The 24,390-nt window shown below is 40.8% G+C and overlaps 1 protein-coding gene across 1 annotated transcript in view; it reads left to right on the top strand.

Moving 5' to 3' along the window:
* The window catches only part of adam15 (ADAM metallopeptidase domain 15), a 140,425-nt gene that overhangs the window by 94,213 nt on the left and 21,822 nt on the right, over positions 1–24,390 (top strand). Inside the window, exons 14-21 of the mRNA XM_084336564.1 lie at positions 389–584; positions 1,445–1,553; positions 5,512–5,707; positions 6,191–6,268; positions 7,929–8,040; positions 9,290–9,449; positions 14,864–14,972; positions 18,508–18,573. Coding sequence (XP_084192690.1) covers positions 389–584; positions 1,445–1,553; positions 5,512–5,707; positions 6,191–6,268; positions 7,929–8,040; positions 9,290–9,449; positions 14,864–14,972; positions 18,508–18,573 — 1,026 coding nt within the window. The remainder of the gene's footprint in view (positions 1–388; positions 585–1,444; positions 1,554–5,511; positions 5,708–6,190; positions 6,269–7,928; positions 8,041–9,289; positions 9,450–14,863; positions 14,973–18,507; positions 18,574–24,390) is intronic.

Below are 24,390 nucleotides of genomic sequence, written 5' to 3'. Positions count from 1 at the left end.
GTACTGTCAGCTGTAAGATGACACCAATATCCTCCTTCTCATGTCTCCTCCTTCTCTTCCTCATGTCTCCTCCTCCTCATGTCTCCTCCTCATGTCTCCTCCTCCTCCTCCTCTTCATGTCTTCTCCTTCTCATGTCTCCTCCTCCTGTCTCTTCCTCATGTCTCCTCCTCCTCCTCCTGTCTCCTCCTCATGTCTCCTCCTCCTCTTCATGTCTTCTCCTTCTCATGTCTCCTCCTCCTGTCTCCTCCTCCTCCTGTCTCCTCCTCATGTCTCCTCCTCATGTCTCCTCCTCCTCCTCTTCATGTCTTCTCCTTCTCATGTCTCCTCCTCCTGTCTCTTCCTCATGTCTCCTCCTCCTCCTCCTGTCTCCTCCTCCTCCTCCTCCAGCTGCGCACGGCAGGCTGGGTGTGTCGGGAGCCCCTGGGGGAGTGTGACCTCGCGGAGCACTGCACCGGCGCCTCGCCTCACTGCCCCTCCAACGTCTTCCTGCAGAACGGAGAGGCCTGCGAGGACGGCTCCTCCTACTGCTACAGCGGCGTCTGCGCCAGCCTCAACACCCAGTGCCAGATGCTGTGGGGCCCCAGTGAGTCCACAGCGCCGCACGGCGCTATGACCGCCACTGTCCATTCAGAGTATAGTGCAGGTTAAAGGAACACGGCAACATTACAGGAAACCCCTCACCGTCTTCTCCAGAGTCAGACAAGAGGATATATACCCATTTTATCTCTGTGCGTTCAGTATAAAGCTATCCGGCTGCAAGCTAGCCTAGCTTAGCACAAATGAACGGAAGCGGATACGGACCAGCTAGCCTAGCTTTTGGCCAAAAACACCTCTCCTGTAGTTTTAAGCTAGTCCGTATCACAGAAAACTACACTGAAATAGTCTAAAGTTCTCACACACATTGTCCTACGTGGTAAACCCCACCCACCTGGGACTCCAAGCAGGGTAAAACAAACGTTTAATTAATTTGTTCAGCTTCTCAAAAGTCAACTACGTGTTTTTTTTTATTCATTTACATTTACATTTAGTCATTTAGCTGACACTTTTATCCGACTTACAAGTTCTGTATGACAGGTCAGCAGGAAGGGTACAACTCTTACAGCTGAGTAACAATGTTCATCCAACAGTGTTGAGACTTGGGTGCTACAGTGTTGAGTGCATAGTAGTAGAGACATTCGTATAGTAGGTAATAATAATATTATATTATTATTATATAGGCAAGGAAGCTTAATTAGTGGAAGAGTGCATGATAGTAGAAGACAGTAAAAATGTTTTTCTTCTTTTTTTTATTGATTAAATTTCAGTTGACGCAGGACACACTGAAACTGAAACGTCCCCCTGTTCATCCTCAGTTCACGCAGGACACACTGAAACTGAAACGTCCCTCTGTTCATCCTCAGTTCACGCAGGACACACTGAAACGTCCCTCTTGTTTCTCCCCAGACGCCACCAAGGCTCCGTCCGTCTGCTTCTCCTCCGTCAACAGACAGGGGAACAAATATGGAAACTGTGGTCAAATGGCCAACGGCACCTACATCCCCTGCTCCACTGCGTGAGTCATCGGATATACATATTATATACCTCAGGTCACAAATGTGTAGTGTTCCTTTATGAATCCCCTTGAGGAACAGCAGGTGTCATATCAGTACAGGGGAGGGGGGGTACATTATTACATAGTAATAATAATATAGTAATACACAAGAATAACAATAATAGTGGCATGGCAGTATATCAGTAATAATAATAATAATAATAATAATAATAATAATAATAATAATAATAATAATAATAATAATAATAATAATAATAATAATAATAATAATAATAATAATAATAATAATAATAATAATAATAATAATAATAATAATAATAATAATAATAATAATAATAATAATAATAATAATAATAATAATAATAATAATAATAATAATAATAATAATAATAATAATAATAATAATAATAATAATAATAATAATTATTATTATAATAATAATAATAATAATAATAATAATAATAATAATAATAATAATAATAATAATAATAATAATAATAATAATAATAATAATAGCATACCGTAATCTGACCATAGAACATCCAGACCTGCTAGCTGAAGTGTCCCACCCTGCTTAATATGGTAAGTGAAGGCTCAGCATGTCAGCCGCTCCACAGCCTTTTATCAGTGTCCAGTATCTTTTCTCCCATCCCCCAATTTAGTCGTTATGCCAATCCCGTTCCTGGTCGTTACACTGCCCTCACGTCTGGGGAGGGTGTAGACTATCACATGCCTCCTCTGTCGGTCTGGGGAGGGTGTGTAGACTATCACATGCCTCCTCTGTCGGTCTGGGGAGGGTGTGTAGACTATCACATGCCTCCTCTGTCGGTCTGGGGAGGGTGTAGACCAGGGTTCAGCAACCTTTTTGACACGGAGTGCCTGTTTGAAATATAGTTGTAACTAGTGTGCCTCAACAATATTCCATGCATCGTAATTTTTTTTTTCATAATCAGGTATTTTTAATGATAATTTTTACATTATTACACCATTATTGTTATTGTTATTATTAACAATATTATTATGATGGTTGTATCAACCCTAAATCTGAGTTGGGGGCGGGGGGGGGGGGGGGGGGATGCAATGCAGACAAACAGCTGCATACAGTGCGACCATTTCACTCACATTTGCCCATTCATTTTTGGACACATCACACACCATCGGTGTGTGTACTGTACGTGTGCTGTCATAGCTCCACCTACAGGCCTAATGGAGAACACCAGGAGAACACCAGGATGTGAATGGAGGGTGAATGTGAGGTATATCGTGTAAATAAGTTTTGATTGATCGCAAGACTACACTGTAAAAAAATAAATAATAATAAGTTACCAGAACTTAACAATATTGAGTTCAGTTACTGTGCATTAAGGTTTTCAGTTTTCAATCCATAATAAGTTAACAGAAAAATAAGTACACAACCACATTATTTCAACCTAATAAAACTATGTTTATTGTCATTGTTTTAAGAACACAAGTTGACTTGGTAATACTCACATTTTGATTAAAAAAAATGGCTTTTAACATGTGCAATGTTCAATGAAATAGAAAAAGAAATAATAAAATGTGTTGATTAATCCCACTGGTCACAATGGTGACCGTAATAATGTTTTTGTTATAAGGCTCTGCAAATGTTACTGAATGATGTAGCAATGTATTTCCAGCTAAATTGAAATAATAAACAAATAAAGGGTCTCAATTAAATATGTGGTAGTAAAAATAACCTGTGGGAGGATTTCAACAAGATAAAAGCGACAACAGTGCAAAATATTTCACTATAATATTTCAAAGCAAAAAATTATAAAAAATTATAATATATATATATTTTTTAATGCTGCCCCCTGTGCCTATGAAAATGCCCCCGCGTGCCTATGCAGGCACTCGTGCCTAGGGTTGCCTACCCCTGGTGTAGACTATCACATGCCTCCTCTGTCAGTCTGGGGAGGGTGTAGACTATCACATGCTTCCTCTGTCAGTCTGGGGAGGGTGTGTAGACTATCACATGCCTCCTCTGTCGGTCTGGGGAGGGTATAGACTATCACATGCCTCCTCTGTCAGTCTGGGGAGGGTGTGTAGACTATCACATGCCTCCTCTGTCGGTCTGGGGAGGGTATAGACTATCACATGCCTCCTCTGTCAGTCTGGGGAGGGTGTGTAGACTATCACATGCCTCCTCTGTCAGTCTGGGGAGGGTGTAGACTATCACATACCTCCTCTGTCGGTCTGGGGAGGGTATAGACTATCACATGCTTCCTCTGTCAGTCTGGGGAGGGTGTGTAGACTATCACATGCCTCCTCTGTCAGTCTGGGGAGGGTGTAGACTATCACATACCTCCTCCGATACATGGAGTCACCAGCCGCTTCTTTTCACCTGACAGCTAGGAGTTTCACTGGGGGAACGTAACACATGTGGAGGTTCACGCTATCTCCCCCAGATCCCCTCCCCACTAAACAGGTGCCCCCCACGGACCGACGTCGCTGTCGTTGTAACAACCAGGACTCGTACCCCACTGGCTTCCCACCTGCCAACACTGACAATTGTGTTCGTAGGGACGACTAAAGTACTGCTGACAGCTTTGGGTGGGCTAACTGCTAAGACATTGTTCCCTCATATAGTTATATGGTTGATTCACTAGTCTAGAGCAGTGGTTCCCAAAGAGCAGTGGTTCCCCTAGAGGGGTCGCAAGCCGCCGTGGGGGGGTCGCCAGATGATTTCCAAAAAAATTAAAAATAAAGATTTCCAATATTTTTTTTTTATGCAGTCAGGCCACTGAACTTAGAAGCAGGCCAGGCCGGTGTTTCTAGTTGCAGTGGCGCAATAGTTAGATAACCTAGGTGGGGAACAACCAGGAGATCACTGCAACTCTCTCTTGCTCACCCCCACACACACACACACACACACACACACACACACACACACACACACACACACACACACACACACACACACACACACACACACACACACACACACACACACACACACACACACACACACACACACACACACACACACAAAGGGAGCCGCATGTGATTGGTGGAGGCGGGACCCTTACAAAAAACAAAAAATCCATCAAAATCAGTGTTGTTGCTAATCATTGACACATGCTAGCCTGTAATAATCCCCCCAGAAAAATCTACTTTGCATTTGATATATTGCAAATATATGCCATCACACACACTGGCATTTAAAGGGTTAGAATCATAAAATTAATATGTGGTGTAGGTGTTGTGATCAGGGCTGAAGTTGAATAAAAGATTTATGAAAGAAAAAGTGGTATTTCAACATATAGTAATATTTGTATGGCGTTTTTGAAAAGGACAATTTTGTCCCTTAAGGTAAGAGTGAGTATTTTTTTCAATCTGACATTACAAAAAAACTGAAAATCCATCAAAATCAGTGTTGTTGCTAATCATACATATTATGCTAGCCTGTTTTTTTTAACAATAATTTGTGATGCCATCACAAACACTGGCATTTAAAGGGTACAAATAAAATAGTCCTACACCAGAATGCAGGAAATGAAGTCTTTGTAACAAAAAAATAATTAATAATTTAAAAAATTATTATTTTTACCTCCTATAATAGTGGCTCTCTGACACCGTTATTTCGGGGGTCGCGGCCTGAAAACTTTTGGAACCCCTGGTCTAGAGGAATGCTGGCACAGCGCTAATGAAGTATGAAGAGAGGTCAGGCTATGAGAGACTAGCAGTGGAATCAGAGCGGAACAAAATGTGTTCAGATTAAAATACAATGTGTACAGAGCTGTAAACAAACAATGTTGCTTGGTTGTGATAGCGAGCACTTATTTGGATTTGGGGGAGAATTAATGTTCACAATTGTTTTTGGACCGTCTCATGACCACAGGAATAATGTATGAATTCTTAAATCTGGGTATAATTCCCCTGTAAAGTAATGGATCGGCGGTAGTGGACATCGCTGACGTGCTGTCCCTGTCCACAGCGACGTGCACTGCGGGCGAATCCAATGCCGGGGAGGGAACGATCGCCCGCTGTTGGGCTCCAACGCTGAGATCCTGACCACCAAGGTCCATTTCAACCACAGCGACCTCGTCTGCAGGGGGACCTACTTCCACCTGGGGGACGACGTCTCCGATCCCGCCATGGTGGCTCAGGGCACCGCCTGCGGCCCGGGCAAGGTCATCACAATCACTGACACTTTATTACACCACACAGGTCAAAATGGGAATATTTCCCTTATACGTTTCCATATGGAAAGTCTTTATTTTTTTTTGCATATAAAGTGTGTTAAAAATAGATTTCTACCCATCTGTACTTTTATGAGATTACACTTGCAATGTATTTTTGGTACTTCTTATGTGCTTTCATTTTACTAATCTGAAGCATGTTTCGTATGATAGTCATTAATGTGCTGTAAGTACAGTATAATCTAAGATTAACAAAGATGTTTCACACACTTTAGAACTCTTGATGAAGTTGAGTTATGCCAGTGTGCATAGTGGAGTATATCAATATCGAAAACTGAAACAAATTAAATTAAAAAAATATTATAATGGTATAAGGTTTTCTTTGGGTAATTACTGTTCCAGTTAGGGAGTACTTGTATAATAATAGTTATTTCTACAACAATGAAACCCTGATGTCTCGGTTGTGTGGTGCAGGCCTGTGTGAGCCAGAAGTGCCAGCTGGTGTCTGTGTTTGGCGTGGAGGAGTGCCACAGCGGGTGCAACGGCCACGGGGTGAGTAGAGCCGTAGAGCTGTCAATCATCCCAGTGTTTATACAGAGTAGAGGTGTCAATCATCTCAGTGTTTATACAGAGTAGAGCTGTCAATCATCCCAGTGTTTATACAGAGTAGAGCTGTCACTCATCCCAGTGTTTATACAGAGTAGAGCTGTCAATCTTCCCAGTGTTTATACAGAGTAGAGCTGTCAATCATCCCAGTGTTTATACAGAGTAGAGCTGTCAATCATCTCAGTTTTTATTAGGGGTGGAACGATACGCATTCGAACCGTACACCGTTCGGTACGACCTCCACGGTTCCGGGCGTCTGTGTATTGTACGGTTCAGGGGATGCGCAAATAAAAAAAGAAAAAACGTCATTTGGCACGGAGCCGGGAGAGGTGAGCACTGGCTGCAGCAGCAGCAGCAGCACTGCAGGTGCTAGTCAGTTTGTGTAAATGGCAAGCGCAAGCGGGGTGTTTAAAGACAATGATAGGCGTTTATTCAACATCCAAGAAGGCTAACATACAACTGTGTTTTACTAACTCCAACCGGGACTATTGCCGCTTTTCCACTGCATGTTATGAACTCCTAACGTTACCGGAGCTGATAGCGTTGGCTGAGCTGAAGGTCTGTGACGCTAAAATGTTCCAACTCACCGAATTACGTTAATCCACCACAGTTGCACTCAATATTTAAATAATGTTAGTCTAAATAAATGTAGACAGATAATGTACGTATTTTAAAAATAGAATGAACAGAGCAGTGTTGTTTTGAAACAGTGTGTGTGTGTTAGTTTGATGTATGCTGCAATTTATATTGATGGCCTTCTAATTTGTTTATTTATTTATTTTAAATAACAGTGACACTTTTCCCTTTGATAAGAAATCCAGCCATATTCCTTCAAATTTTCAAATACTGCACTTTAATTTCAAGCGGAAAATCTTTCCATTAAGAACTGACAATCAGGGAATTTAAACATTGTTGACATTGTTTTTTTGTGTTTATATTAAAGAAAGGAAAGTCTAGTGCTGGGTGCTGGCTGAGCATATTGTTTGTTTGCACTAAGTTAATACTTTGACAAATGTAGCCTATATTTTTCAGTCAGTTCGGTCTTTGTGTGTCAAACATTATTTAAGGCTGTAAACACTGTAACACTGTAAAAATTTTTTTTTTTTTTTTATTATTTATTTTTTATAAATGTGAAGCATGTTTAGATTTCTTAGTGTTACATTTAATTTTTTTTTAATGTATATCGAACCGAACCAAAACCGCGATACGAACCGAACCGTCGATTTTGTGAACCGTTCCACCCCTAGTGTTTATACAGAGTAGAGCTGTCAATCATCCCAGTGTTTATACAGAGTAGAGCTGTCAATCATCCCAGTGTTTATACAGAGTAGAGCTGTCAATCACCCCAGTGTTTATACAGAGTAGAGCTGTCAATCATCCCAGTGTTTATACAGAGTAGAGCTGTCAATCATCCCAGTGTTTATACAGAGTAGAGCTGTCAATCATCCCAGTGTTTATACACTAGAACAGAGTAGAGCTGTCAATCATCCCAGTGTTTATACACTAGAACAGAGTAGAGCTGTCACATGATCTGAGTGTTTACACAGTAGAGCAGAGTAGAGATTCATGACACGTCTCTAATACCTTGCCTCCATGTCCTCCTCAGGTCTGCAACAGCAATAAGAACTGCCACTGTGAGGTGGGCTGGGCTCCTCCAGAATGTCGCTATGCAGGTCATGGAGGCAGCATAGACAGTGGGCCTGCCAGAGCTACAAGAGGTACAGTAAAGTACAGTATAGTAGAGTACAGTACATTATACTATAGTACAGTATAGTACAGTATAGCACAGTACAGTATAGTATGGTACATTACAGTGCAGTACAGTATAGTACAGTACAGTACATTATACTATTGTACAGCACAGTATAGTACAGCACAGTACAGCACATTATAGTACAGTATAGCACAGTACAGTATAGCACAGTACAGTATAGCACAGTACAGTACATCATAATACAGTATAGTACAGTACAGTACTAGTACAGTATAGTACAATACAGCAATAGTACAGTACAGTAATAGTGAAGTATAGTACAGTACAGCAATAGTGCACTACAATATAGTACAATATAGCACAGTAATAGTACAGTACAATATAATATAGTATAGCACAGTGCAGTTTAACTTTCTAGACAGCGTCTAACTTTAAACAGATTCACTTTCTAGATAGCTTCTAACTTTAAAACAGATTCACTTTCAATCTAGATAGCTTCTAACTTTAAACAGATTCACTTTCTAGATAGCGTCTAACTTTAAACAGATTCACTTTCTAGATAGCTTCTAACTTTAAACAGATTCACTTTCTAGATAGCTTCTAACTTTAAACAGATTCACTTTCAATCTAGATAGCTTCTAACTTTAAACAGATTCACTTTCTAGATAGCGTCTAACTTTAAACAGATTCACTTTCTAGATAGCTTCTAACTTTAAACAGATTCACTTTCTAGATAGCTTCTAACTTTAAACAGAGTCACTTTCTAGATAGCTTCTAACTTTAAACAGATTCACTTTCTAGATAGCTTCTAACTTTAAACAGATTCACTTTCTAGATAGCTTCTAACTTTAAACAGATTCACTTTCTAGATAGCGTCTAACTTTAAACAGATTCACTTTCTAGATAGCTTCTAACTTTAAACAGATTCACTTTCTAGATAGCGTCTAACTTTAAACAGATTCTCTTTCTAGATAGCTTATAACTTTAAACAGATTCACTTTCTAGATAGTGTCTAACTTTAAACAGATTCACTTTCTAGATAGCTTATAACTTTAAACAATGTTTTAGGGGCCGAATCTTTACTTCTCATACTTTTCTTCCGCTATGAAAACATTTATTTTATTCTTGTTTTATTATTATTATGGTTATTATTATTGTAATTAAAAAAAAAAAAATCGTTTGTATTTTTACACACGTTGAATACATGTTTTGTGTGTGTGCGTGTGCGTGCGTGCGTGTGTGTGTGTGTTAAGATTCTGACCCAGTGCGCGTGGCCCTGCTGGTCATCTTCCTCTTCGTCCTGCCAGTGGTTCTCCTCTTCCTCGCCCTGCGCTTCCCACAGGTCCGCCGGGGCCTGTTCTGCCTGGGAGCCGGCAGCCCCTTCCGTAAAGCCGGGGGCCGCCAACAGAACCGGTAAGAGCGTGTGTGAGGACGGTGCCTTTGTGTGTTGTTGTTGTTGATGTTGTTGTTGTTCTTTTGTGTTTTGTCAGTAACAGGTGAAGTAACATAAGGGATGGTCTACAAAGAACTGTAACTGCAGGATGTGCTTTAATCCTTTCAACTCCCTCTTAAAGGAACACGCCTCACACATTATGGGAAATGCGCTCGCCATCTTCTCCAGAGTCAGACAAGAAGATGGATACCAATTTCCTCGCTGTGCGTTCAGCAGAAAGCTATCCGGCTGCAAGCAAGCCTATACGAAAATAACATTTATTACAGACACGCTGTCACTCAAATTAAGCAGTATAACAGCAGATAAAGAATTTGTGTGTCGCATATACTATTTAAAATTATATACTGATCATATATATATCACCTCAGTCAGGAAGGTACTATACAAATATTAGGGCTGTCGATATTAAAGTGTTAATTTTTTTGATTAATTTCAAACCTTAACACATTAATGTACGCAATTAATCGCATTACCCTTTTTGACCCCAACCGCCTTCCATACTGTAGCTTGGACATCCAGCCACGGTGGCTGTTTACATTCCTGATCATACAGACTGAGCATACAGACCGGGAGAATAACCAAATGTGACCAAGTATATTAAACCAGCGTGGGTGTGTTTAAAGAGTGACTAGCAGAGAGTATATTAAACCAACGTGGGTGTGTTTAAAGAGTGACTAGCAGAGAGTATATTAAACCAACGTGGGTGTGTTTAAAGAGTGACTAGCAGAGAGTATATTAAACCAGCGTGGGTGTGTTTAAAGTGTGACTAGCAGAGAGTATATTAAACCAGCGTGGGTGTGTTTAAAGAGTGACTAGCAGAGAGTATATTAAACCAGCGTGAGTGTGTTTAAAGAGTGACTAGCAGAGAGTATATTAAACCAGCGTGGGTGTGTTTAAAGAGTGACTAGCAGAGAGTATATTAAACCAGCGTGGGTGTGTTTAAAGAGTGACTAGCAGAGAGTATATTAAACCAGCGTGGGTGTGTTTAAAGAGTGACTAGCAGAGAGTATATTAAACCAGCGTGGGTGTGTTTAAAGAGTGACTAGCAGAGAGTATATTAAACCAGCGTGAGTGTGTTTAAAGAGTGACTAGCAGAGAGTATATTAAACCAGCGTGGGTGTGTTTAAAGAGTGACTAGCAGAGAGTATATTAAACCAGCGTGGGTGTGTTTAAAGAGTGACTAGCAGAGAGTATATTAAACCAGCGTGGGTGTGTTTAAAGAGTGACTAGCAGAGAGTATATTAAACCAACGTGGGTGTGTTTAAAGAGTGACTAGCAGAGAGTATATTAAACCAGCGTGGGTGTGTTTAAAGAGTGACTAGCAGAGAGTATATTAAACCAGCGTGGGTGTGTTTAAAGAGTGACTAGCAGAGAGTATATTAAACCAACGTGGGTGTGTTTAAAGAGTGACTAGCAGAGAGTATATTAAACCAGCGTGGGTGTGTTTTATCAGTGTAAGTTGTGAGAGCTGGGGGCTGCCATCAGCCCTCTGGAGAGATCGAAGGTACCTCTAAATGTGGCTCGTGTAGCGGGCCGTGGGTCTTAGTGAGACATCAGGCTGGATCCAGTGGGGTGAAGTCCTTCCCAAAACAGGTTGACTCTGGTATTGATAAAAGAAAAACATTTTAAATTGATACTCTGTACATCTTAAGAAGCCCATCTGATTTGTCACAAACTGGTTCAGTTCACCACCTCAAAAAAATTTAAAACGTGTTTAGATTTGTGAGATATTGGAGGTAGAGTTAATAGCATTTCTTAGCGATGTAACTAGAAGCTAATGTTTTGTGTTTCTTTTTCACAATTTTCCTATGAAACATTAGGGTATAAAACTTTAAACCTAAAACTTGTCCACATTTCCATTTGCTTTGGTCCCCAAACACTCCATCTGCACAGGGAGAGACCTCAGAGATTTAAGGCAATACATTTTATTTACAACTAACATTTAAAATGTTGGAATGTTACACACTGTGTTGATTCAATTGTGTCGAACCCACAGGATTGTCCAGAATGTTGTCCCTAAAAGTACCTGTGCACTAGACTTTACACTGTTAGGAAAAACCATAATTCCACCACAAACGTGACATTTTGCATGGGAAGTTAAGCTTGGGAATTTTGGAAATTTTGCCAATAAGGAACTTTACTTATAATACATTTGTGTGGTGAAATACACATATATACACATACAATATTAGTGTTTTGTTTTGTTTTAGTTAAAATATTCCCATTTAATGGAAATTCAGTTGAACGCACAAAGACGCTGCATCGAAACGTTACTCGTAAATAAAGTCGCACCCTGCATCGAAACGTTAGTCATAAATAAAGTCGCACCCTGCATCGAAACGTTAGTCGTAAATAAATGTTATTGCTTTTGTGCTCCAGTGTTCTAATTTGGACTAAAGCTCTGAGGTCTCTCCCTGATTCAAGATCGCCCTACCGAGAGCACCAGACAGGCCATCTCTGAGAGCACCAGACAGGTCTACTCTGAGAGCACCAGACAGGTCTACTCTGAGAGCACCAGACAGGTCTACTCTGAGAGCACCAGACAGGCCATCTCTGAGAGCACCAGACAGGTCTACTCTGAGAGCACCAGACAGGTCTACTCTGAGAGCACCAGACAGGTCTACTCTGAGAGCACCAGACAGGTAGACTCTGAGAGCACCAGACAGGTCTACTCTGAGAGCACCAGACAGGTCGTCTCTGAGAGCACCAGACAGGTCTACTCTGAGAGCACCAGACAGGTCTACTCTGAGAGCACCAGACAGGTCTACTCTGAGAGCACCAGACAGGTAGACTCTGAGAGTACCAGACAGGCCGACTCTGAGAGCACCAGACAGGTCTACTCTGAGAGCACCAGACAGGTCTACTCTGAGAGCACCAGACAGGCCGACTCTGAGAGCACCAGACAGGCCGACTCTGAGAGCACCAGACAGGTCTACTCTGAGAGCACCAGACAGGTCTACTCTGAGAGCACCAGACAGGTCTACTCTGAGAGCACCAGACAGGCCGACTCTGAGAGCACCAGACAGGTCTACTCTGAGAGCACCAGACAGGCCGTCTCTGAGAGCACTAGACAGGTCTACTCTGAGAGCACCAGACAGGCCGTCTCTGAGAGTACTAGACAGGTCTACTCTGAGAGCACCAGACAGGCCGTCTCTGAGAGCACCAGGCAGGTCTACTCTGAGAGCACCAGACAGGCCTACTCTGAGAGCACCAGACAGGCCGACTCTGAGAGCACCAGACAGGTCTACAGTTCTGCTTGATGTGGGTCTCCCTTTAACCCCATCTGCACAATGTAAGCATTGGGTGACTCAGCATCCAGTGTGTGAAACCGTTACCAAGCTGTTTGAAAAGTTTGAAAAATAAATTGTGGAGAAACCCTGTTGACCTCCACTAACCTAGTTAACAAAAAAAAAAAAAAACTTAGTAATGAACAACAACTTCTTACCTAAAATATTAAAAAGAAAAAGAAAAAATTTGCTTTTTGGGTGGACTGCTCTCATTTTGTAATTTAAGAATAACTGTGATGAGCATGTCTTTTTTATGGAAGGGATTTGTCCACTGTTTTTTGGGAAGGCCTCACAACACTGATTCTTGCTGTATAGTGTATTCCACCGTATAATACTACGGTGAATCACCCTAGTACTTTTGTGGTAAAACTATAGTGTGTACGAAACCAACCCACAGAAATACTATAGGTTTGGCTGTAGTTCATTTTTGTATATGTGTTTGATGTGAGTCGGAAGTCAAATCTGTCAAGCTTGTTCTAGCCTGGTCGTATGTGTGGTAGTGTAGCCTACAGTCAAGATAAAATGTGAGGTCTAACTTACCATCTTTAGATAATAAAGTACTCAACTTCTATACTGTCTTTAACTATGAATGAGCACAACATTCTAACTTACCATCTTTAGATAATAAAGTACTCAACTTCTACTGTCTTTAACTATGAATGAACACAACACTCTAACTTACTATCTTTAGATAATAAAGTAATCAACCTCTACTGTCTTTAACTGTGATGAACACAACACTCTAACTTACCATCTTTAGATAATAAGGTACTCAACCCGTTAATTTTTTATAGTAGGGCTGGCCCCAATACCGATTTATAGGTAAATATTATATCTAACATTACCGGAGATCGTCCCTGTCTTTAATAATTGTTTGTCTTCTGTGTGTGTGTTAGCAGATATCAGCCTAGCTTACTAAACGCCATTCACACTGCCATTAAAGTCCCTTAATGGCTAGCAGAATGCTATTTGATTCCACGTTATTTATTTGTTTCCTGTCAAAACAGCACGCTAGGGGGGGACTTTTTGTGGATATTGGTTGGCATTTATAGAAGCCAATAGTGCTGAATGTTCATTACGGTCAACCCATTAGCTAGCAAGCATAGGTTAGGAACATTACGCAACATTAGTAATGTTAGCTAGCAAGCTAACATTGAACATTTGTTAAATTTAGTTAAAGAGGCAGAGTGCTGCTTAGTTACAATGTGCTTTAAATGTCATTCTAGAAAGCATTTCCTGATACGCCTGTGTGCTGGATGACTCATTTTCTTTTCGTTTTCCAGGAAATGACAAACATCTCTTTTGATTTTATGGGGCCTTTGAAGGGGGTGGAAAAATACTTTGTGAGACTTGAACTTAGTTTGAAAATGGTTAGATGTGAGTCAGTCATGGAGCACACAGGAGTTAATAACAGCGCACACAGAAACCAAAAGTGACTTGTAGTAGAGAGTGCAGTAACATTAGTGAAAATAAACAACGAAAGTGGCATATATAATAATATGGAGAGAAAGAAAACAAAGCTTCTGAATACTAAAAGGTTTGAATAACCTACGTAATGAAGGAATATCCGGATGGTTCGGGCCAGCCCTAGTGTCACATCGCTTTCACAATGTTAAAGGGGCACTTCACCAAAAAACAATACTGATTTATTTTGCACATAATTTCACACGCATCCAAAAACTAGTTTTGCACACATTCATTTAGTTTGAGAGTAAATGAGTTTTAATACGGCCACCACTGATGTCACCGGGGACATTGAATCCTTGTGTTGTGTTAATTACAGCACCATGGAATTATGTAGATGATAAAATAGCAATACCTTGTCTTATATGGACTGCTACCTTATCTTTTCATGGTGCTGTAATTAACACAACACAAGGATTCAATGTCCCCAATGACATCACTGGTAGTCATAATTCAAACTCATTTACTCTCAATAACTCAAACTAAATGAATGTGTCCAAAAGAAGAAAAAAAAAACATGTCAGATTATGTGCAAAATCAGCATTGATTTTTTTTGTGAAGTGCCCAAAATATTACTAATGTCTATCAGTCACTTATGAAATGTTTTTGGATGGTTGGTCCAGAACCCCGGCCACAGAGCGAGGGGACAGTCGTAACGGAGAGCAGGTGCGCCCGCTGCGGTACCACTGGAACAGACAGAGTGACATCCCGCTCACGTCGCCATCGAACAAGGTATGAACCCAACCCTTCCAACAGCATCCATACCCCAAGACATGTGGATTCACAAACAGAGGTATCGCCGATATTGTCTCCTGTTGACCATGTTGTTGCAGAATTTCTAGTGGAACTGAACTTTTTTGGGACAGCCCATGTTATTTGCAATTTTCATTCCAAATCACTTGGAGTGGGAATGTGATATATCACAAGAAAGTACTCAACCTCTACTGTCTCTAACTATGAATGAACACAACACTCTAACTTACCATCTTTAGATAATAAAGTACTCAACCTCTACTGTCTTTAACTATGAATGAACACAACACTCTAACCTACCGTCTTTAGATAATAAAGTACTCAACCTCTACTGTCTTTAACTATGAATGGATTGGATTGAATGAATGAACACAACACTTTAACTTACCATCTATGGATAATAAAGTACTCAACCTCTAGTCAAGACCAAGACTTTGAGGGGCAGAGACCAAGTCTTGTCAAGACCAGACCAATGCAAAGTCCAATTCAAGTTCATGAATGCAATTGTGTTGATCTGCCATCATAGTGATGACTCAACATTTACACCATTTCTCTGGTTAAATTACAAAAGAAACAAGCATTATGTAGGAATGTTAGTAAAAATACAAACGGATTACTAAAGACTCAATACAGTGTTCATAATGAAACAAGTGTCTAAACACCTTTCTGCTGTTAGAACAGACTCTTGGTTGTTTCACAGGGTGACGTGTAACGTAAGTGTGTGGATTTACAAGGTCAGTGTGGTTCGTTGTTTGAAATGGGTGTCGGATTTGGAAATGTGTTGGATTCGGAAATCAGGCCGCTGTATGTCATGAATGCCAGGGCCGTTTAGTTATTTTTGTATCCTAATCCGTCACTATCTAACTAATGAGTTAGATAACAATACACTAACATTATGGAACTGACGTTAGCTAATCTTTGCTAGCTTCAATTGACACTCACCTTTCCATATGTTGTGATGATAAGAGTTAGTTGTGGTCTCGACCGTCCTCCTTCTCCAAGACAGAGTCAAGACCAAGTAAAAATTCATCCAAGACCGATCTCGTGGTAGACAGAGTAGGGGAGACACAGGAGAGAAGGTTCTTTATTGAGACAGTAGGAAGGCTGAGAGACAGAGTAGGGGAGACACAGGAGAGAAGGTTCTTTATTGAGACAGTAGGAAGGCTGAGAGACAGAGTAGGGTAGACACAGGAGAGAGGGTTCTTTATTGAGACAGTAGTAAGGCTGAGAGGGAGACAGAGTAGGGGAGACACAGGAGAGAAGGTTCTTTATTGAGACAGTAGGAAGGCTGAGAGGGAGACAGAGTAGGGGAGACACAGGAGAGAAGGTTCTTTATTGAGACAGTAAGAAGGCTGAGAGACAGAGTAGGGGAGACACAGGAGAGAGGGTTCTTTATTGAGACAGTAGTAAGGCTGAGAGGGAGACAGAGTAGGGGAGACACAGGAGAGAAGGTTATTTATTGAGACAGTAGGAAGGCTGAGAGACAGAGTAGGGGAGACACAGGAGAGAGGGTTCTTTATTGAGACAGTAGGAAGGCTGAGAGACAGAGTAGGGGAGACACAGGAGAGAGGGTTCTTTATTGAGACAGTAGGAAGGCTGAGAGACAGAGTAGGGGAGACACAGGAGAGAGGGTTCTTTATTGAGACAGTAGGAAGGCTGAGAGACAGAGTAGGGGAGACACAGGAGAGAAGGTTCTTTATCGAGACAGTAGGAAGACTGAGAGACAGAGTAGGGGAGACACAGGAGAGAAGGTTCTTTATTGAGACAGTAGTAAGGCTGAGAGGGAGACAGAGTAGGGGAGACACAGGAGAGAGGGTTCTTTATTGAGACAGTAGTAAGGCTGAGAGGGAGACAGAGTAGAGGAGACACAGAGGGTTCTGATGCCATGCCTGCAGGATTACAATACAGAAGTAGACTACGTTGTTTCAGGAGGAATGATCTTCACCACAACAACAACCTCCGGCACGAGTCTGTCTGGCCAGACAGGGTTTTGCTGAATTCACAAAATCAGAAAAGCTGACTTTTTCAGCAGACATGAGTAAGCTTAGTGTATCTGTGAACAGTATAACTTCCCTATAGAGCTCCGCAGTCCACTCCACCCCTTCTATATAACCCTATAGTATGGCCAGTCTGCTCCGAGTTGTGAAGTTACTTCCGGTTACTACTGTACGTTACCTGGTGGGAGACAGTGCGAAGCTGATCGAGAGACGGTCGAGGTATTCAGGAAACTCTATTGTTGTAGTTCTTCAGTGACATATAGCTCTACCAAATCAGCACCTTCCCCAGTTGATGCTCCTGTGCAGAGATCTCTTTGGCCACATAGAGAGAATTAATCAGCTATGCCTCAATCTGGTCAATTCCTTTAACCCTTTCACTGCCACACTACAGAAGGGGTTAACCTTCTGTAGTGTGGCAGTGAAAGGGATAACCTTCTGTGTATTGTCGCAGTGAAAGGTTGAACCGTTTGGTAGTGCGGCAGTGAAAGGGTAGCTTTATTGTTGTGGTGGAAACTCCCTTTAAATCGACATGCGTCTCTATTGTCGATTTACACACACACCATTCATCCAGACGTTTCAACAGAGTGTATAGAGCGCAGGCAGGGGCCGCAAGCTGCAGCGCCCCCCAGTGCTTCAGCAGGAATGGGGCCCCATTGGCTGTGACCCCTCCTCCGGTTATGGAATATGTCTCTCCTAACCAGCAGGTCACCTTGGTTGCTTTGATTGATTTAGGAAAAGCTCAATGCCAGTTATTGACACAGCATCGGATTAGGCCAAGACTCAATGCTAGTTACTGACACAGCATTGGATTAGGTCAAAACTCAACGCTAGTTATTGACACAGCATCGGATAAGGCGAAAACTCAATGCTAGTTACTGACACAGCATCGGATTACGCCAAGACTCAATGCTAGTTACTGACACAGCATCGGATTAGGTCAAAACTCAATGCTAGTTACTGACACAGCATCGGATTAGGTCAAAACTCAAGGCTAGTTATTGACACAGCATCGGATTAGGCCAAAACTCAATGCTAGTTATTGACACAGCATTGGATTAGGTCAAAACTCAATGCTAGTTATTGACACAGCATCGGATTCGGTCAAAACTCAATGCTAGTTACTGACACAGCATCGGATTAGGCCAAAACTCAATGCTAGTTACTGACACAGCATCGGATTAGGTCAAAACTCAATGCTAGTTACTGACACAGCATCGGATTATGGACTGCATTTGTATAGCGCTTTACAATCGATGCCTCACATTCACCCATTCACTCACACGTTCACGGCGGAGGCAACCCATGCAAAGTGCCAACCTGCTCATCGGGAGCAGTCAGGGGTCAAGTGTCTCGCACAAGTGACCCTCAGTAACCCTGTGATTACCAAACGACCGCTCTGCCTCCTGAGCCACTGCTTCTTTCCTCTTCACTTGATCGACTGACCTCACTTCCTGTGCATGTGACTTCACTGGCTGTCAACCTCTCTCCTCCTCTGCCAACTCTCTCTCTCCCGTCAGGTTCATGAGAGGCCTGCTCCTCCTACTAAGCCACTCCCCCCTGACCCCTACTTACAAAAAACACAGGTAACCTCGCCTCTCAACTCGGGCGATGGCAAGGCCGAGTCCATGTTCTGTGTTGTGTTTGTGCACTTGTGTGTGTGGTAATTATGTTTCAACACCCACTCCCATACTAACAGTATCCATAAATTCCATAAAGCGAGAAAACGGTCATAGTATATATATATATATATATATATGTGACCGGGCCCAGTGGTAAGAGACTCATGTCTCCATATGATCACAGTTTGAATGTTTAAGAACATATTTACTGTAACAGCTAACAGTTATAGTATCTCTAAATAATAAAAACGTGTTTTAAAAAGGGAGTTTGTGACACCTTGTAAAAATGCAGCCACATTTTGGATTGGATTTTCTCTGCTCTGAGACTTGAGGTTTAACTAGATTAAAATAAGCATATCTTCTTCAAATATTTTCAGATTTCAATGTATCATCATATACATCATTTGAAAGTTTACATTCTGTACTTTCATAATCTGTAAAAATCTGTAAAATTACAGAGGGAGACTTGTGCCACGAACTGCTGGGCTCGGTCACATATACTGTATATATATTTCTGTGCATTTGTGTTGCATCTGTAGCACTGTAGTTGTGATTTATTGTTGTTGTGTCTTTGCCCAATGGTGCATGATGTGTTTGAGTTGTACCGTCTCGTGACTCAATCAGAAAGTACACGTGTGGCTCAGTGAGAATGTAGTCTTTCACTTATTCATGTTTGATTTGCATCCCGGAGTGTTTGATGTCCTGAACAAAGCGCATTGGTGTGAAACATTACAAGGGATTGTTCTGATCTTTGGAACCCTGGCCCTATTTCCTATACTTACCATTAATGATCAGTTAAAGAGTCCTTTCTCAGCACAATCCATGCTGTTCTTTTTACTAGCTCTAGCTAGTTTAGCCACAAGCCAAGCTCCTTGTCTGTACAAGCTGACCGAGGCAAGCTCACTGAAATGTACTGTGTGTTCAAGTTCAAGTTTTGTTTTATTTGTCACATATATAAGGTACATGTACATTATAGTGAAATCCTTGGTTCTGTATGACCCTCCTGAAATTGTGCTTCATACAGTAAAAAGAATAAAGACCAAACAGTATACAAAATATACAATATATAAAACAAAGAAATGCAAGAACAGTGACTTTCTGTTGTCTTCGGTCAGCTTGTACAGACACGTTTGTGGTTCATCGGTTGCCCGGCTCACGGAATTCAGATCAAACTGTCAAACAAGCGTTGTAAGATCAAATGTGAATTAAGATCTGGCCATTTGCATAATATCCTATTTCTCGCCTCAAATGTTGTCAGAAACATACAGTATATTAGTGAACCATTTAGGTGGAAAAAGTTGACCAACAATCTGCCCTGTAAGTCCCGCCCGTCACGCCGATTGGTTAATCGCTAGTCCCCCTGCGGCGCCAATTTCGATAATAATTTTTCAACCCAAGAAACTGCTGTTTCATGTTATTTTCCAGGATTTATTAGCAATGCTAGTCCAAGTCAATGGTACTAAAATATACATATTTCCTAAATCTTTACAATTGCTATGTAGAAAGATGTATACTGTAATGACCCCCTTTTTAAAGACTGAAGAACAATGCGCTTTGTTATTGGGTATGACTTTTGTTTCTCACTGATAATTGGTAAGAATGCTAACAATAACAAAGTCAATGATTTCAATGTTTAAATCTGAAAAATATATTCATCATTCTAAAATTTTTCCATTACAGTTGTAGTGATTGTAATTTACCAGACAACCAATGTAAGAGCTAAAAGATATAACCCCACTCCCAAGCCAGTCCCACCTCCATGAAGCATCATAGCTGAAAGCGCTTAATTTTCTAAAGTAAAACTGTCTACCAACCTAATACATCTGTAACATTATCTTCATATTCATCATCAAACATATTTTCATTTCACAAGTTACACATAGCCACTCTGAACATATTTCCTCCCTCAATGAAGCAAAGAACGATCATCAATGACAGAGAGTATATGAACTGAATCATTTCCCACTGCCCTCTTCACGCTCAGAAGGAAATATCTCATATCTTCATTGTGGTTAGCAAAACCAAACACCTTATAAACACATTTCACAAGTCAGAAACTATAGAAATGATCCCTGAAAGTATAGTCTTGACCACTCAATCAGTTAGGACAGGGAGCTGTACACAGGAACATCATCTTCACTTACGGCTGTTTCTGTTCATGATTATAACGCACATATCGATCAGAGGAAGATACAACACAACTTCATAGAATACTATTACACTACTGAATACAGCATAGCATTGTTGTTAAAAAACAGCCTTGCTGTTTGAGAAAATATTGCTGCTCTTAATCATTCAAAAGGTGTAACCAATCAAACAGCAGTCAAAGCAACAGGCGCGAGAAATTAAATGGTGTTCATTGATGGATCATATTGGTAAAAATGCTAACAATAACAAAGTAAATTATTTCAATATTTAAATCAGAAAAATATATTCATCATTCTAAAATGTTTCCATCACATTTGTAGTGATTGTAATTGACCAGACAACCAATGTAGGAGCTAAAAGATATAACCCCACTCCCGAGCCAGTCCCACCTCCATGAAGCATTATAGCTGAAAGTGCTTAATTTTCTAAAGTAAAACTGTCTACCAACCTAATACATCTGAAACATTATCTTCATATGCATCATCAAACAGTATTTCCATTTCACAAGTTACACATAGCCACTCTGAACATATTTCCTCCCTCAATGAAGCACTAGGAAGCAAAGAACGATCATCAATGACAGAGAGTATATGAACTGAATAATTTCCCACTGCTGTTCATGATTATACCGCACATATCGATCAGAGGAAAATACAGCACAACTTCATAGAATACTATTACACTACTGAATACAGCATAGCATTGTTGTTAAAAAACAGCCTTGCTGTTTGAGAAAGAATTGCTGCTCTTAATCATTCAAGAGGTGTAACCAATCAAACAGCAGTCAAAACTACTGGCGCAAGAAATTAAATGGAACTTGTACTTTGATATAATGTTAAAAAAATATTGAAGCTTGCTCAATATTACCCTGTTTTCCAGGCCTGGTCACATAATACGTATCTGTTAACTCTCCTATCAAACTCTGGAAAGCAGAAGCGTTTGTTCTGTTTTTAAATGCTGTTCATCCACAACATTCTTTCTGTGACGCCTCACATTTATTCAGTGTTCGTCCTTGACACTTTCAAACTTTATTTTCAGTGACATCATGGCCCTGTTTCTTGTACCTGGATAACTGAGTTAGCCGGATAACTTTAACTGGATAACTGAGTTAGCCGGACTTTCCGGTTCCCTGTACGTGGATTTTCCAAATCACCATGACAACAGATCCAAAAGTTTGAGCCTGGTCGAAAGCAGAGTTTAAGTTCAAGTTAGCCTGATCCATCGCCACGCCCCCGCAAAGAAGTGACAGCCCGTTTCCTGAAACTATTCCCACAGTCTACGATCTGCATTATACCATTCTGAATTACGTTTTTGTGCTCCATTCTTCCAGAGGGGGCTTTTGAAATGTAAAATAGACCCAAAATGCTGATACTAAATTCACTTTGTCCTAAATAATGCACGTTATATATACCGTGGCGACGGTGGCGCTCGCTCGTGCGATGTACACATTATGTGGTTATTTTAATTGTAACTGGGATTAAGATGTCTGATGAGATGCGCTGTTTGACGGATTTGAGAAATTGAATGAGCCGTTGACGTCACATTAATGAATGAGGATAAAGAGATAAACTTCATTCAAAACAAAGGATATTCTAAACACGGGTCTCTCGTTCATTAATGTATAAACAATGAATTTATCCCATCTGGCACAGTGGTGCAGCGGTAGTGCTCAAGCCTGCCAACCCAGCGACCGGGGTTCAAAACCCGGTGTCTCCAATATGATTTTTTTGAATATAATATTAATGATTATACGCCAAAGTAGCCTGGTTTTAAGTTAAAATATTATAAATCTACATGCATTGAGGATGTCATTCTTTATATAGCTCTCAACGTGCACCAAATTGAATTATTCCTATATTGCAAAAAGAAGGAGACGACTAGGGTCTCGAACCCCGGTCGTCTGTGTGAAAGTCAAAAGAACAACCCGTTAGACCACATTGGAGATAAGTTAAAGATTGACTATACATCAATCAATGGGTAAGAGAGCCGTTTCGTAATTCTGTATAACAGTTAACTAATTATTTTCGCTAGCAAGATCTCATTTGATTATTCAATCCAGCAGGCAAGTTTAAAGAAATATAATCTGATTGATTGAGGTAATGAGGGACTTAAAATTAGCCTATAGATAACGCATTTAACTTGTCGGCGAGGCGATTGAGCCGTATTGCAATCTGTCAATAAAGTCTTAAATCAATTAATCAATCAATGCCGTTAGAGAATCAGGATCTCTGCCATCGATACGTGCTGGCTTTTCACCTAAAGCGGCCGCGCGCATTTAGCCTGAGTCGCAAGTCTGGCTTGAGTTAACGAGACTGAATCCACCTTCGTGGAACAGGAAAATCCCGGCTTCAAACATTGGGTTAACTGAAGCTGGATAATGACATCTTGATCGACTTAGTTGAACCACGTACAAGAAACAGGGCCCATATTTCTTGAAGCATGGGAGTTGTAAGATGATGATGATGATTCTTTCTTATTTACCAGGGTAGGTTCTGTTTTTAACCTTTATTTACCAGGGTAGGTTCTGTTTTTAACCTTTTTTTATAAGGGTTGGTTCTGTTTTTAACCTTTATTTACCAGGGCCCCATTCCTCGTACGTGGTTCAACTAAGTCGATCAAGATGTCATTATCCAGCTTCAGTTAACCCGATGTTTGAAGTCGGGATTTTCCTGTTCCTCGAAGGTGGATTCAGTCTCGTTAACTCAAGCCAGACTTGCGACTCAGGCTAAATGCGCGCGGCCGCTTCAGGTGAAAAGCCAGCACGTATCGATGGCAGAGATCCTGATTCTCTAACGGCATTGATTGATTAATTGATTTGAAACTTTATTGACAGATTGCAATACGGCTCAATCGCCTCGCCGACAAGTTAAATGCGTTATCTATAGGCTAATTTTAAGTCCCTCATTACCTCAATCAATCAGATTATATTTCTTTAAACTTGCCTGCTGGATTGAATAATCAAATGAGATCTTGCTAGCGAAAATAATTAGTTAAACTGTTAAACAGAATTACGATACGGCTCTCTTACCCATTGATTGATGTATAGTCGATCTTTAACTTATCTCTACTGTGGTCTAACGGGTTGTTCGTTTGACTTTCACGCAGACTACCGGTGTTCGAGACCCTAGTCTTTTCCTTCTTTTTGCAATATAGGAATAATTCAATTTGGTGCACGTTGAGAGCTATATAAAGAATGACATCCTCAATGCATGTAGATTTATAATATTTTAACTTAAAACCAGGCTACTTTGGCGTATAATCATTAATATTATATTCAAGAAAATTATATTGGAAAAACAGGGTTTTGAACCCCGGTCGCTGGGTTGGCAGGCTTGAGCACTACCGCTGGGCCACTGTGCCAGATGGGATAAATTCATTGTTTATACATTAATGAACGAGAGACCCGTGTTTAGAATATTCCTTATTTTGAATGAAGTTTTATTTCTTTATCCTCATTCATTAATGTGACGTCAACGGCTCATTCAATTCCTCAAATCCGTCAAATAGCGCATCTCATCAGACATCTTAATCCCAGTTACAATTAAAATAACCACGTCATAATGTGTACATCGCACCGAGCGAGCGCCACGGTATATATAACGTGCATTATTTAGGACAAAGTGAATTTAGTAT

Source organism: Notolepis coatsorum (genome assembly GCF_963971535.1).
Source record: "Notolepis coatsorum genome assembly, chromosome: 19".
In the NCBI taxonomy this organism is placed as follows: domain Eukaryota; kingdom Metazoa; phylum Chordata; class Actinopteri; order Aulopiformes; family Paralepididae; genus Notolepis; species Notolepis coatsorum.
The sequence above is the reverse complement of the archived record's forward strand: the minus strand, read 5'-3'. Positions and strand labels throughout refer to the sequence as shown.